The sequence below is a fragment of the Ciconia boyciana genome, chromosome 2 (assembly GCF_034638445.1).
Source record: "Ciconia boyciana chromosome 2, ASM3463844v1, whole genome shotgun sequence".
In the NCBI taxonomy this organism is placed as follows: Eukaryota; Metazoa; Chordata; class Aves; order Ciconiiformes; family Ciconiidae; genus Ciconia; species Ciconia boyciana.
The window spans coordinates 161,097,128-161,110,375 of record NC_132935.1 but is presented as its reverse complement, the minus strand read 5'-3'; the positions used below and the strand labels follow the sequence as shown (position 1 = coordinate 161,110,375).

The 13,248-nt window shown below is 45.8% G+C and overlaps 1 protein-coding gene and 1 long non-coding RNA gene across 15 annotated transcripts in view; one reads left to right on the top strand and one right to left on the bottom strand.

Moving 5' to 3' along the window:
- Positions 1-11,435, bottom strand: part of KMT2C (lysine methyltransferase 2C) — a 204,178-nt gene extending 192,743 nt beyond the window's left edge. For 9 of the 13 annotated variants that reach the window (XM_072854734.1, XM_072854729.1, XM_072854731.1 and 6 more), the window contains exons 1-3: positions 11,307-11,435; positions 10,491-11,023; positions 10,203-10,379 (exon numbers count right to left, since the gene is read on the bottom strand). In XM_072854734.1, the coding sequence (XP_072710835.1) occupies positions 10,203-10,378 (176 nt within the window). In that variant the 5' untranslated portion in view covers position 10,379; positions 10,491-11,023; positions 11,307-11,435. Of the gene's footprint in view, positions 1-10,202; positions 10,380-10,490; positions 11,028-11,306 lie in introns of those variants that run through there. The other 4 variants (XM_072854727.1, XM_072854733.1, XM_072854736.1 and 1 more) reach the window with 3 other exon arrangements.
- The window catches only part of LOC140648549 (uncharacterized), a 37,586-nt gene continuing 34,682 nt past the window's right edge, over positions 10,345-13,248 (top strand). For both annotated transcript variants that reach the window (XR_012041270.1, XR_012041271.1), the window contains exon 1: positions 10,345-10,549. This is a non-coding gene — a long non-coding RNA (uncharacterized lncRNA). The remainder of the gene's footprint in view (positions 10,550-13,248) is intronic.

Below are 13,248 nucleotides of genomic sequence, written 5' to 3'. Positions count from 1 at the left end.
TTTTTTCCTCTTTATTTTGAATTTTATTTCAAAATTCCCTTTTCCAAGCCTTTCGTCACAATGAAAAGCATCTGTCCCATTTCTAAGTGAAGTTCTAGTCTTGTGCATTTCAGTGGTCCACGGTAAGAAAAAAATACTCACTTGCTTTTATGACAAGGAGGGGGGAAAAAAAACAGAGGAGAAGGAAAAAAGTTGGAGCAGAAACAAAAACATAAGCAACAGAGAATGGGAACTAGGGAACAAGGAACTGCAAAGGCTGGGAGAGAAAAACTTCCACTGACCAAATGAGGGGAAGATGGTAAGCCTTTTGAAGCAACTAACAGAAGCTTTCAGAGCACGTATCTTGAGGGTAAGAGAAGGCCTTCATCATCCAGACGTCTAATAGAAAACCAAGATAACAGAACAAACAGCCCAACATGTTTGTGAAAACGTTGAGGACAACTGTTTCACAAAGTTGAGGATGCCAGAAGAGCAGTTACTTCACACTTTACTCTATTAGGGCAGGCTCCATTTTAAACATCTCAATGTGTACAGTGATTTGGCTGGAAGTGGTAACGAGAAGCGTTCACTGTGCCAAGGAAGGGGAAAAAATTAGAGCAGTAGAAAAAGGAGACCAAATTTTTATCTTCAATTAACTGAAATAAGAAAAGCAAATTTCAACACACTCTTTGAACTTGTTGCTAGAATCTCGAGAATGCGATTTAAAGGAGGACTGGCAGTTATTGTACTGGAATACGCACAATGGCGAAGTATTCCAATGCAGGGGAGAGATAGGAAATGCAGTATGAACAATACAGGCTGCATCAAAAGCAGCCAGTAATAAGGGTCTGAAACTAGAAAGAATCATATTAGGAATGGAAACAAGGGCATTTTAATGAATATAAAAGGAACAGCATAAACTGTCAGGGATAAAAATCAGAAGAGATAAAAACACAGCATGCATTATTACCACTGTGCAATATAAAAGGCAAACAAAGTTTCAGAAATATTTTAGAAGTAAGGATAAAAACATGAAAGTCAGTACATAACAATGTTAAAGAAGAACAAACGGACAACAAAACAGAATCAAATGCCGTTCTCTGTATTTCAGCCTTCATAAAACAGATTTATTGTAGCTAATACTAAAAACTGATTCTGTTAGTAGGCTAAATAACGAGGGAAATGCAAGTCAGCAGGACTGGAAGAAATTCACACTATACTTCAGAAACAAACAGAAGTAATCTCTAAGCTATGTGTGATCATCTTCCATAATACAGTCCTGGTGAAACTGCCCTAAGACAGGTCAGCAACAATGAGCTAGAGCACTCAAAGGGTATTTATTTGCAACTTATTTTCAATCAAGGTGGGAGAACATTGCAAGAAAGTTCCTTCCTCCAGGACCTGCATGAGGAAATTCGCACACATAGAAGAGCTCCATACGACACATGGCTGAGGCAGGGGCTATAAACGGATCTTGTCCGTTTTAGAGGACAAGATCTTGATTAAAAACATTCTGATAAATTGAAAAGTGGTTCGTATCAACCAAGTGAAACTTAATAAAGACTAGCAAACTTTTGAAGGATAAATCAGGTAAGTCAACATTATGTTGCTATAGAGGTTACGCTGGTTCAGTGCAGAACAAAGGAGACTATCTCCTAAGAAATAAAAGTTTCTTATAAAAATTGTTCTCCATTTCAGCTGTTGAGTCTTAACTGTGAGTAATACAAGACAAAACTGGCTTAATCAGCAGTAAAGAATATTTATTTTATACTTTAGAAACTTATTTACTGAAACCAATTGCCTAGAGATGCAGTGGAATTCCATTCACCAAATACTTTAAAAACAAGTTGGAGAAACATTTGTCAGAAATGGTACAGATACACAACACAGAAGGATGAGCAAGATCACCCTGAAGTCTTTTTGGCCATACAGTTCCATTCATCCGTGGTGATATAGCAAAACTAAATATTCATTTTATTTAAAAGAATTTCATTGTGCTTCTGAACTCCACACTTCAGGAAAAAACCTAAATAATTCACATTCTGTATTTATGAAATGGCGTACTAATAAGTCTCTAAATTTGAGAAAGTTTACCTATTCTCAAATTTTAATACAGCATAGCTCCTCCCTTTATTAATAACAATATGGAGCCATCCTATCATGTTTTGTTGAGAAGACTTTCACTAAGAACACTGCAGACAGTCTTCACTGCCAGACAAAGATAGGAGGGTAGACAACATTACCGGAATAGCCCGGGTTCCGTGAACCCTGCGATGTTCCAGAAGTCATTCTGGATTAGCCAAGGCTTCCAGACAGTACTCTTGAACAGTCACATAAGATGCCAGTAAACGTTTAGCGGCAGAGACTGCACATTTGGACCACATCTTTGCTACCAAAAATTCTTTTTATCTTACTGTGCCATAAAAGTGATTCAAGTGCACGTACTCCAAGGAATATAAAAATGTAATAGGCAAAATTGGTAAATTTTCCTAAAGCTGATTTTTTCTGATAGCCTAATTAAAACTATTTTTGGGAAGAATTTATTGTCAGTAATGGTGCAGCAGAAGATAAAAAAGGCCTCTTTTTTCCTCCACCCACCCAAAGCCAGAAGTCCAGGGGGGAACATCCTAGTTTGATAGGGTTTCCAGCAGTTTCTTCAAGAAAAGCAATTAAAATGTTGATAAATACAGCATTGAAAATTAGTAATTATATATATATAGGAATGGATGGCAATAGGATTTGGTGCATGTGTGATTTAATAAAAATACTTCCAAAAATGTGAAAGGGAAGAATATTCTGAGAGAGGCAAGATCTAGTGTTATTTTATTGTAATGCCTGTATATTGATATACTTGTAGGAAGGAGCTTTCAGAATACCAGAAACTATTGTTAACATAAAGCATTTTACTTATACTACTATTGTAGGGTATTTTGAATATTCAATTTAAGAATGATTCTGAGGATCAAAGTGAGAACCAAAGTTCCTTATTTAATCAATGCCAACATTTGGGGCAAGAATCAGTTAGATGAGAACAACTTGTCTGTCTATATGCTGTGAAGAACCCTCTCAACAGCATTTTTTTTTAAAAAACAACCAACCAGCATATTTAACGTGACTATAGGCTGTAAAAATCTCTCACAATCTCCTGTAAGAACTCCTATATTAAAGAACTCAGAGGAGTCAGCCTAAAAACCAAATACCCTCAAATTTCAGACAACCAAGGCTATAGCTCCGCAGATACTACTTTAAGCTGGCAGTGCTACCAAAAGCTGTAGCTCTGCCTCTCCACAGCCTAGCCACTTGCTCTGGCCTCCTCCCTCATGCTATCACAAACATGTTTCTTTGCCAGGTTAGTTTTAACCCAGATCAATTTCCCAATGCAGTTCACCACATGGTCTACACAAATGCCTGGGTCAGCACAAGGGAGAGAACAAACAGCTGGTAGCAGAGGGAGGGCAGCACTGCTGCTTCTTTTCCCTGCCAGAACCAGCTTAAGATTTATGGTGTTTGGGGAAAATAACCACCTGATGCACTCCATACACTCACTGCCTATGTTCCTCTAAGTAATAAATATTCTAGACTTTAAAGGCTTTTTCCTACTTCATCTTATTTTCTTTCGAAAGAATGAAAGCACCAATGCTACTAGAGGAACTTATACTGAATGTAGTTCTTGAAGCAAGTGCTCAAACTTATTTTGATTACCCCATCTGATAAACTCAGGAATAGCATGAATGGGAATGTTTAGTGCCATCTTCTAGGAAAAAACGGTAAAAAAAGAAAACAAAAAATGCAGAATTCAATGCAAGTTACCAGCAAACAGTACTTGCTACAGTAAAATCTTGCTTATCTGTATTTATCCAAACTATACAAATCATGCAGACTGCATGAATTGATAATCAAATATATTAAACATAGAAAGGAGAAAAGCTTTCAATATTTTTTAAAATTGTTAGTTGCTGAATCATTTATAATTTCATAACATTTTAGCGCACCTATGACAACACTTCTTAAAAAGTTAAATCCACATTATTTAAGTTAAATAACATAAGGGAGCGATCATTAGCGGTGGATAAGGAAATTCTGTTTTCCCTAGTTACACATGACCCTGCTACCCCTCCAACATTGTTGTGGGACAGCTGGGCCGAGGAGGAAAAAAAACAACTCCAGCCTGAGAAAGGCAGAGCTTACCTATTCTCAGGAAGCCAACTGCCTTGGAAAACCATCTCTCAACTCAAATTATGACAAAGAATAAAAATCTCCATTTCCAATTACTTATCTTATGAAAGAACAATGACAAGAAGTTAGTAGGAGTTGAACACGCTAACAAGAAAGAAAAAAAAATTAATATCCACAAGCAAAGCCAAGAAAATTGAAGTGTTTTATTGTTTTAAGCTGGGAAAAGTCTCCTGTGTCATTGACTACAGGATGAAAAGATGTCTGGTGTGTAGATGGCTCAGAGAGTAGAAACCTAGAGACTGGCTTCTTACTCCTAACTTCTGCAAAGACATGCCCTATGACCAATATCCCTAATATGCTGAGATTTCACAGACTGTCATCATACTTGGTCTCTCATGATAGTGTCTGATAGCTCTTGGAGGTCCTCACATGACAAGTGCTACAGAAATTAAATGGATCATCAAATACAAACATTAACAAACTAAAAACTGCAATGTAAAAAAAAAAATCAAAGAATTCTTCATTTGCAAGTGCAGTCTGTTTCAAATTGTGAAAACTGTAGGCTAAGATTATAGAAAAATATCTATTTCCAACATCCTTAAGACAGAAGTGAAGACACCACTTCATGTTAATCAATATTTTAACAACTTTGATAACGTGGCAAAACAATTCCGTAAAACTCACTATGTGCAACAACTTTCATGGTCATCCATCATGTAAGTCTTACCAAGATCTGAAAATCAATAGATTAATACAGAGATAATTTACCGGAGATCATTTACCTCCTGAGCAAAATAGTATTGTGAACAGTTTAAGCCAGGCTCCTATGCAAGAACTACAGATGACAGTTGGGGAATTGCTTGGTAACATGAATATGATGGAGGAAGTAATGCAGCATGGGCTGCCAAAGAAAATGGCACGAAGTTCCCAGGGGACCCTGGTGCACATAGCTCAGTCCTGTTCTACAATGGACTAGAAAGGCCCTCAAAGGGCTAATGTCATGTCCTGATTATGAAGCCTACTGCAACGCCTCATCTTCACACTTTGTGATCGAGTATGTACCTTCTGGCTTTTGGCCAAACATTTTGATACGTGGCTTGTACAGGCAGAAGTATAGGCCACTCTTTGCTTTAATACCTTAACCCTTATCCGTACAATAGCTGTACAAAGCCCATCCATCGAAAGACTTCCATCTTGCCAGGTTGTAATGACTTTCCCTACCTGTGAAGGTGTATTTACGAGCATTTTTATTGTATAACACAATATATATTTTACATTTGAAAATGTTACATTCTGAAGCCAGAAAAGGGCAGGCAAGTAAAGATACAAGTATCACATAGAACGTGTGACAAACTAAAGAAACACAGCTGAGCAATTAAGAGAATCCATCCAACACATTAAGGTTCTTTTGAAATGAGTGTAGATATCTTTAAATATTGGCCTACCCTAATGCAAATACAGCTAAAGTAATGATAGAAATTCTTAAATAATCATTTCCTGGCAAAAATGCTATGCTTACGTGTCCTCAAAACTATCTGCATGTGTGAAATCTGTGGCCTTTGAAAACCTACTGCAGCTTACATTGGCCAAACTAATGAAAAACTAGGATGAAAATTAAAACATAAGTAAATACACCCAAAGTTTTCCACAAATTTCATGCCTTTTGAAATTACCCTATGCTGTTTTAGACTGCACACATTTGCAAAAATAATTTGTAACATACATCAGTCTGATGCATGCCGAAAATAAAATTTAAAATGAGCTTAGATACTGACTTACAAAGTAACTGTTATCGTGATCACAATCAATGAGACTTCTGCTACTAAATTTTTGCTAAGAAGATACATCTGTTTGTGCTGCTTATAACCTGTATAGATCAAGAAAGCTCTAGTACTTAAAATAGATTACAAAAATGTTTACTGCACCTGTACAATACTGTTCTGATATATTTTCATGAGTAACCAGCTGTTCATACAATGACAATATAGTTAAAATGGAACCAATACTCTTCCCCTGCAACTTCTTTTTGATCACATTCCTATCCTTCAGGTCCATAGCCTAGAAGTTGAGGTATAATCCAAGTACAGGAGTTAAGCTTCCAAGATTTCAGGCCATATGATGAGATGGCCCCTAATTATTTCCATTTTTCCTACACAATACCAGCAAGACTTCTTTTTTAACCACGCACCTCAAAGTTTCTTCCTCCTCCATCAGGTTGTATCTTCAGTAACGCAACTTTATTCTTTTTGGCTTTCATAAGTGCCATCTCTCCACCTTTTAAATTAATTTGAAAGGCGATACTACAAAAATATTTTCCTCGTTCATTGCTTTGATTAGAGTTCTGTGTGTTCTTCCTTCTTCCTGATGAACCATATCATGAACAACCTACTTGCTCTCAGTTTCAAGGCTCTGCATGGCCTATTCTCACTCTACCTCCTAAATTTGAACCACTGCTCTATACAGATACATTTTGACAACGGGGTAAGGAAGAAACTACGAGCGTTCATCTAGCACTTCAGGCAGAAAACAAGCTATCTGTGAAAATCCTCAGGGTGACAATGCTACCCTCCTTTAAACATATCCTCCAAGTCCGATGCCTATGAATCATTCACCGATGCTGAGATAGCCAGGCTACTTGAACTTCTGCATGTTCTTTTGCTCATAGCATTCTCACAGCTCCCTTGTGCTTTCCCAATACATTTCTTACATTTACACACTGTCTTATCTTTACATTTAAATTAAGAAATGGTTTGTGCGGAAGCAATCTTTGCTTATGCATTTGTACTCTATGTAGTACAATAGTGCCCTGGCCTCTAGGCACAATTACAATACAAATAATAAAAATGAACTGTTCACCTAAGATTAAGTCTCCTGACAATGCTATTCATGAAGCTATATCCTTCAAACAATGCTAAAAAGCTGTTCTAGCATCATGCTCTACTATCAGTACCTCTCCAGGTACCAACGCCACAAAGAAACTGATTCCTGGTTCATCTCCTATAGGAAATGTCAGCTGTTCCCTATACACACCTGTGCCTACAGAAGCCCTGGAATTTTTACTGATAACCAGGTAAAACGCAGGATGACAGAGACTTGCGCAGAGTTGTCCTACTGAAGAACCCTGTGCTCCCTTAACATAAGCCTGCTTCTGGGAAGAGTTGAGAATCCTTGGCATCTCACAGAAGCAGATTCAAGGCAGTTTTCCATCTGTCTGCTTAAACTCATCAAATTTGCTTAAAAACATGGCCTTCAAGAAGGTAAAATACCAACCTACAGTATTCTCCAATATGGTATTGTTCTTTAATGGATGCATCCATAGCTGAGGAATTATTCTATTTTGGCTTTGCTGGTTTAATGCAGGGCTCTTCGTTTTATCATTACTTAGACTGCACTTAGACTGAACATTCAATGGAACATTTCCTATAATGGGATAAAGCGGTTGAACAATTTGACTGGCTAATAGTGATTTAGACATGTGATTACAGTACAGAAAACGGTCTGACATATGCTCTTTTATCTGGTTTACATGAGGCACATTAATCCAACTGGAAAGCACAGAAGTGAAGACAGGACCCAGTCACAAGAAAAAAATAGAAAATATTTTTACTTATTTTATTTCTGCATTTGCTTAGCTAATTGTAATCCATATTTTGTAAATAGCAAAACTTACAAAACAAAACCATTTTCTCCCCAAAATGGATGCAACTAAAAAAGACCAGTCTATACCTACTCTGTGAAAGTTAGAAAATAACTTTTTTTTATAAAATCCTAGTTTTGAAAGCATTTATGACTTATGTCATAACACCTTTACCAACATTACAGGTTTTCCATAAAGATACAGAAGGACGCTTGGCACCACGCCAGACAGGAACAATCATAGTGTGAAGAAAAATAATATTGATTCATTTTAATTTTTGCCTCAGCTAATTTCACTTCCAGCTCTTACACAAAAGCTTATAGTCATGTCAGCATAAGTACATATTTTTACAGGAAAATTTAATTTCCTCCTAAAACTAGTCAACAATATTCCCATGACACCAAAAACCTAACTGGAAAAGAGGAATTGCCTCTTTAGCACCCACTTTTCATCAAGAGCGTGTGCACAGCCTCAAATTGGCCTACAAGATATGTCAGTTTTCACAAATAACACTATTTTGCTTTTTGTGCAGACTGGTACATTTCAGTTGTATTTGCATTTTTCTTCCTAAAACTTCTTTTAAAATAAAATATTCAAAGGTTTCCTATGTAAGGTTTGGATTCTATATGTAGAAATAAAACCAAAGTATGTAAAACTCAGCATAAAGGAGATGAACCTAAGAACTTTACTGTGTGTGTATGTTTGCCAACTACTTTCAGCTATCGCTATATGAAAATTTGTATCGAGCGAATACATAAGATAATTAAAAGAGGGAGCTGCAAACAATGCATCTCCACCAAAACGAGGGGATGAACATTAAAATCTTCGAAGGCAAACTTTCATCAACGACAACATTAAAAAAATACATATATCCCAAACTAATGATAGTCCTGTCCTGGGATATTTATGTACCATATATTTGTAGAAACAAATTGTAATAGAGGAAAGCATAGTCTTTGCGTTTAGGTCCAGCCCAGCAGAATCCCTCGCTAGCGTTTTGGACTTCCACTGTGACGTTATAGCTGGACTCGATGATCTTAAAGGTCTTTTCCAACCTAAATGATTGATTCAGAAACTGACGGTGAGGTCTGGGGTGGGCGTTTAGCGAAGCACCAGCAACTCACCTGGTGAAATATACTGAAGGGGTGTCAAGCGGAAAGAGTCCCTTCAAAACAAAGGGAAACAAACTCTGAAACCCCGAGGCTCCAACAGACTCTACAGCGCAGAGGCTATTTTACTAACGATCATTACGTTTCTTCTCCAAATGCGCTCGCCCAGCTTTGCCCTATTACTGCTGCCATCAGGTATGTCATGGCAAGATCCATCCTACTCAAAAATAACCCGCGGGGAGAGCAGCCAGCACGGCAGCGGTACTTCCACAGAAGCGGCCACCAGGCCTCTCCGAGCCCAGCCTGGCTCGGCACCTCACGCCTATCACCAGCAGAGCGGCCATACGCGCCGGTTTGCCCGGGTCTCTCGGCGGGGAAGCGGTCGTTGGCACGACGGGCTGCCCGAACCCGCGCTGCGGGAACTTGTGCGCGCCCGCCCGGGGCTGAGGGGAGAGGAGCGGCCCCTCAGGAGCGGCTCCCTCGGGGAGGGGGCGGCAGCGGCACGCCGCGGCCGTTGGGGCTAACGAACGCCCGCGCCCCCGGCGGGGAGAGGCCGCGGTGAAGGGAAACCTGCCAGAGGCGAGGAAGAGGCACCCCCCGCCACCCCCCCCCCTTGTGTTTGTTGTGCTTCGCCACCGTCCCGCCGGCGCGTCCCTGCGTGAGAGGCTGCCGCCTGACAGCTCCCCCAGCGCCGCCAGCCTCTCCCCACCTCCGAGCACACGGCGGGGTTGGCGGCGAAGAAACTCCTGCCTCAACTTTGCGTGTGCGCGTCCGCACCCGCCTGTGTTGGGGGGGGAGGGGGGGTGTTCTCCTCGCCACCCGCCGAGAACCGTCTTTTCTTTCCCAAAAAGAGGAGGGGGGATAAAAAGGGAAAGCGACGAGGAACTACCGTCAAGCACAGGGAGTAGCCAGACGACGCTGAAGGCAGCCGAGCGTCCTGGAGGAGAAGAGACCCAAAAAGGAGAAGGGGGAAGGTGCAAAGGCACGGAAAAAAGGAGGAAGAGGGTAAAGGGGGAAGAGCTAAAGAGAAACTCCGAAGAAGGAGGAGAAGAAAGGAATAGGGACGGTGAAAGAAAAGTGTAAAAGGGAGAGCAGGCGGAGGAAGACAAAGGTGAAAACGGAGGAGGAGGAGGGGAAAGTGCAAAGGGGAGAGGAGGAGAAGAAAGAAGGGCCCTTCTCAAAATGGCATTAGGCAGGAGGGAGGGGGCGACGAGCAGCGAGTCTCCGCTGACAGCTCTGCCTGCGCCTGGCCGCCTGCCCCCTGCCCCTCTCTGCCTCGCACACACAAACGCTGAACTTACTTCTTTCTGGCTCTCTGGAAAGGGGAAGCGCCATCTTTGCGAGGCCGGCCCCTAGGTCTTTTGTCTGTGGCTGCTGCTGCTGCTGCTGGGGGGGGAGCTCCAGGCTCGGGGGGCTGCTGCTGCTGCTGAGGCGGCTCCACCACCGCCACCACCAGACTCTTGTCCTCCGTTGACATCCTAGTCAGCAGGACGAGAGAGACACATGGATGATGATGATGAGGATGAAGATGAGGATGGTGATGGGGATCCCGATGCTCCTCCTGCTCCCGCGGCTCCTCTCCTCCTCACCTCCGCCTCCTCCACCTCCGCCTCGCATTGCTGGCCTCAGCCGCCGCCGACCAGCACAGGTAGCAGGGGGAGCAGCATGGGGAGAGCAGGAGGAGGAGGGGAGGGGGGGCGAAGAGAAAGAGCGCAGAGGAAGGAAGGGTCTCACACACAATAACACCCCCTCCCCGGCTCGGCGGGGTCTGTCGGGGCTGGGGGAGGTGGCGGGCGAGGTGAAGAGAGCGAGCGGGAGGCGGCTGATCCCGCCGCTGGGCGCCCCCCCCTCTCAGAGGCCCCGGGAGCTGGCGGCGGCTCCGGCTCCTGCGCTGCCCGGCTGCGGCGGCCGCCGCTTCATTGTACACTGGCCCTGCGCCCTCCCCCCGCGCAGAGCCCCCGGGGGCGGAGGAGGAGCAGGCGGCGGCGGCGGTGGCGGAGGCGGCAGGGGCCGAGGCCGAGCGGAGGAAGTTTTGACAGCTCCAGCTGTTGTGTGTGTCGAGGGCTGAGTCCGGCCGGGCTCCGCGTCCCCTTCCCAGCCGGGCCGGGAGCAGGAAGTTTAACTTTGGGGAAAGAAGGAGGAGGAAGGGTGAAAAAGGGGGAGGAGGAAGGGGGGAGGAGGCTCCCTCCCCCTCCCCGCGGGGTGGAGAAGGGATCCCGGCGCTGCCGCCGCTGCCCTGGTGTGTAACCCCCCCGCCTCCCTTCCCCCGCCAGTGCGACACATAGACACAGAACCCGCCCGCCCGCCGCCCTCCTCCCCTGCCGCGGCCCCACACTGCGCCTGCCCGGCCCGCCCGCCCACCGCCCGTCCCACGGCGCAGACACCCATCCGCCGCCGACACTGACCTCACGGGCTCGCTTGCCGCGGCGGGCTGCGGGGAAAGCGCGGAGCCGCGGAGCGGGGACGGGACGGGACGCCACGGGGCGCTCCGCGCAACCACCCCCTACCGCGCCCCGCGGGGGCCGGCAGCCCGCTCGCTCCCCCACCCTCTCTCCACCCTTGTTTTTTATTTATTTTGCCCCACGGCCCCGTGGAAGAGAAAAAAAAAAAAGCCCCGTCTGGATGAAAGTGGCCGCTTCGCAGCAGGGTGCCCCCGCCCCGTCCCCGCACATGGCTTGAGCTCCCCAGGACGGCGGCTCCGGGGGCAGCGCATCGTGCCCGGCCCGGCGGCGCTCGCTCCTGCCGGGGAGCCGGGGCATGGCTGGCTGCAGCCTGGGGGCGGGGAGCCCCCCCCTTCCCCCCGCCGTGCGTCTGTGGCTCGGGGCGGGGGGGGAGAAAGGCAGCGAGCGGCAGGGAGCCGCGGCCGCCCCGCGGGAGGCGAGGGAGGGAGGGAGGGAGCAGAGTTCAGCGCTGTGTGCGAGGGAGACAAAGTCTGGGGAGCGTGGCCGCTTTCCAGCAGCTCCGGCTGGAACAGCTGCGGCCGCTCGGGGCGGCGGGGGGGTGGGCCTCCCCGGGCAGGGGCCTAGCTGGCTGCCTGCCCGCCCGGCTGCGCCGCGGCTCGGGGCGGGGTTAAGCCTCATTACACGGGATTTAACGTGTCCCGGAGGCCAGGAGGGACTCCGGCTCCGAAGGGGAGGGGGAGCGCTTCGTCCTCGCAGCCAGAGAAAACTCCGGCCACGGGGCGAGGAAGCGGGCCGCGCCCCCGGACTTTCCTCCCGGGCCCTGCCCCGGCGCGCACCGCCACCCGGGGTGGGAGCGGCAGCAGAGCGGGCCCGCCGGCGGGGAGGAGGCCGCGCCGCTGCCCGCCCGGCCGAGGGCCCCCCGCCGCCGCGCCTCCGCACCGGGCGCAGCCCTGAGGGCAGCCCCTGAGGCGGCCTCCCCCCCGCCCCGCCTGCCTGCCGCGGCGGGCAGCGCCGCGGGGCCCCTCGCCCCAGGCCCGGGCGTCCCTCCTTCCTTCCTTCCCTCCCTGCCTCCCGCTGCCCGGAGCTGGAGCAGCGCGTGCGAAGGGAGTAATCCGGTGCACGGATGCTGAATCATGAAATGGGTCGTATGGCCAGAAGAGAAGTGAACCCCGCTGCCCTGCAGCCTGCATGGGTGACTCATGGTTGGGGCGGGCGTGTTGGAGAACTTCGCTGGACGTACAGAAATCGTGGGGAGCGGTACCTCCAAGACTCGAATACGTACAAATACCTCCTGAGAGCCCTGCACTAAGCGTTTCTTCCTTGTCATTTAGGTTTCTGTTCCGTGTTTGAATCCCGGTTGATAAAATGGCCTAGGGTAGCACACAGGTACAACGAGGGAGGGAGGGAGGGAGGAGCTAATGTTTGTCACTATTTTTTTGACGTACAGATAAACACAGCAATCCAGACCTTTACGCTGTTCTTCCGTCCCAAAATTTTCACTTGGCAGCTTCAGAAATACGAAATTAAAATGGCATGCTGTGGCAAATGCAACTTTTGCTGACCTGTTTTCCTGGGAAGCATTTCATAACAAAAAGCCTTCGTTAGTTCATTTCCTAGCTTTGTGAATAATTAAATTAGACCTTTGTGATATTTTCATACTATATGTGGACATAGATGTAATACATTTATCTCAGTCTATACACATATGTATACATATGTATATATAATTATATGAAGCCATCCCTTTCACTCAGCCGTGCAAGGACAACAGCTGGATTGTTGGTGTGACTTTCTTGGCCCTATTACTGAAAAGGTACTCATTTCTGCCAAATTCAAAAATATATCCTAAGCTAAATGTTTGTATTGTGAAGTCTGCAAATGACAACATAGGTATACTGCTCACATGACTTCAGATACAGGAACTTAATCTGTTTACATGCTGTCC